Here is a 2,413-nt window from a genome sequence, read left to right as displayed (position 1 = left end):
ATAATATTATATCAGTATTATAACACGTTTGTAATACACCTAAAAATTAACCTTTCTATAATATATCAAGGTCCTAGTGTGATGGCCTTGTTAATGATATTAACTTAATTTTCTTTGCTTAAAATCTGTATAATAATATAATAATTTTATTATACTTAATTAACTTATGTCTATTTTTATTATTTATTTATAATATTATATCAGTGTGCAAAAAGTTTTTAGGAAATTGTTTCGGTCCAAATTTGCGATTAGGAGAAATAGTACTTGGATATTGGACAATGGATTTATGCAATAATTACTATTTAGAAGAAAAATGTTTAAAAGCTGCGAGTACATGATCTCATTGTACAGGGGTAGTTTGTCGAGTCTAAAAATCATTCAGCACGCTATATTGATTTATAGCAATACGGAACTGAACGAAGTACACCGAATAATAGTATTATAACACGTTTGTACACACCTAAAAAATTAACCTTTATCATTTTTTTTTTTTTATCAAGAATTAAATTTTTCATTTATTGATCTTTACTTTATTAGTACCTATGAAATTTAATACTATTTAATTTCAATACGGATTTTTCCAATTTTTTTATAAAAGGATTTATTATTTGCTTACCACAGGTTGATATATGTTAATCTATAATATAAATAGGTTACCACGCCTCAGTGCAGTATTACCTATCTCTAGTTGTTTTAATTTCATTTTTTTAAATTATACTTTAATATTAAATTTTCGCGAAAAAAATCAAATTAATTTCATTATCAGAAAGTATAATTGATGCTTAATTTTTTTAAAAGTGTTCTACTATCATTTACATAATTATTAATAGCATAGCAATAATTTATTATTTGTGATCATTTAAGGTTCATACTGCAACGGAATAGCAAATTAAAAATTCTTATAAATAATATGGTTTTGTTTTGTGAGTTTAGGTAGGTACGTTATAAGAATAAAATAATATACCTACTGCTTTTGTACTTTTAAGTGGTAAAAATCATTAATAAGGTGCAAATATTCGATAATATATACGTTTAAACAACGATTAAACCTAGTTAAAATTATGCCTTAAAATTAAGTTTATAACATTTAAAAAAATATTATAAACACTTAATATCTAATGGTGGACGGTTCCAGATGATCAAAGGTGTTTAAATAAACATTCCTATAGTATAGTATAATATACATATATATATCTGTAGATAGTACTTGTATATATACAATGGCTGCGCAGAAACAGTGAAAACAGCAGATGAATGCGTGAACTTCCTTCCCACCTCACTCCTTGGAAATAAACTACGAGATGTGTTTAGGAATTACCCGCGTTTTTGTTTTCTTTGTAACCTTAAGTGCAACAGATGCTTATTCGATTGTTTGCAGGCCCACCAGCGTCATTGTAACCGCTAGACACTCCAAGAGCCTTTGCACCACAATAGTATCCGCTGTCATTTCTGTTTGTGCCACTGTATCCATTTGTGCCTCCATTTTCGCTGTTGTCGATGTCGTCATCACGAATGCCTGCATTACGACGGTGGTTATCGGAGACATCTCTCTGCAACATCGATTTTAGGTACAAAGACAAGGAAAATTTGACTAAGGTCTGTTCTTCATTCCTCGTAATACTATGGTACAACTTGTCCTTTAGGTATGGTGCAAACATCCTTGGGACCGATAGATATTTCTGTAATTAGACACATAAATAAAAATGGATATAATCATATCTTAGTTATTCGTGAGCGTGAAATTATATAAGAAAATACAAAATTAATGTCTTATCGAAAAACAAATAATAAATATAATATAATAGACGTACCATAATACGTATTGTCTTTATCTATATCTGAGAATGTTGTCTGAACTAATAGACGATTTATTTAAATGAAACGAATGTATTCGAACAACTAGAACATAGGTAACAATAACAGTGTCTATTTAAAAGTTTCAAATAAGCGAAACTCGTTAATATTGTATTTAAAAATAAAAAAAGTTTGTTATAATATCATAAGCGGATATGATATAATATACATTATTTAGTTCACGCGCCGACTGACATTGTAGAATACTGACAGCAACAGACTGTAACCATTGCTATTTGCTGGATTCGGCGGTTCAAAGGATCGATTTTTTGAGCAAACACTGCTGGTTGCCATGGTTATGCAAGTTAATCGAATTTCAAGGGATACCAATTCCGAGGAAGTAAAGCCCACCTGTCTCCATAAATATCGTGTCACACACTCATACACGCTTGCGCACACACACACACACACACGTACGGGCGCGCGCGCGCGCACACACACATAACGTACATAAGCACACACACGCGCGCGCGCGCACACACATAACGTACATAAGCACACACACACGCGCGCACACACACACACACACACACACACACACACACACACACACACACAC

General features: G+C 31.5%; 1 protein-coding gene across 1 annotated transcript; it reads right to left on the bottom strand.

Moving 5' to 3' along the window:
• Nucleotides 1-1,165: 1,165 nt before the first annotated feature.
• On the bottom strand, nt 1,166-1,847 carry LOC112592203. The gene is made up of 2 exons (XM_025336217.1): nt 1,812-1,847; nt 1,166-1,679 (listed from the first exon to the last, which is right to left on the bottom strand). Exons 1-2 carry the CDS (start codon nt 1,812-1,814, stop codon nt 1,344-1,346), a joined length of 339 nt encoding a protein of 112 aa, XP_025192002.1. The 5' UTR covers nt 1,815-1,847; the 3' UTR covers nt 1,166-1,343.
• Between the last annotated feature and the right edge of the window lie 566 nt (nt 1,848-2,413).

This window comes from Melanaphis sacchari, unplaced genomic scaffold, assembly GCF_002803265.2.
Source record: "Melanaphis sacchari strain LSU unplaced genomic scaffold, SCAv2.0 Contig15_pilon_pilon, whole genome shotgun sequence".
NCBI lineage: Eukaryota > Metazoa > Arthropoda > Insecta > Hemiptera > Aphididae > Melanaphis > Melanaphis sacchari.
This window is presented reverse-complemented; position numbering and strand designations above follow the sequence as displayed.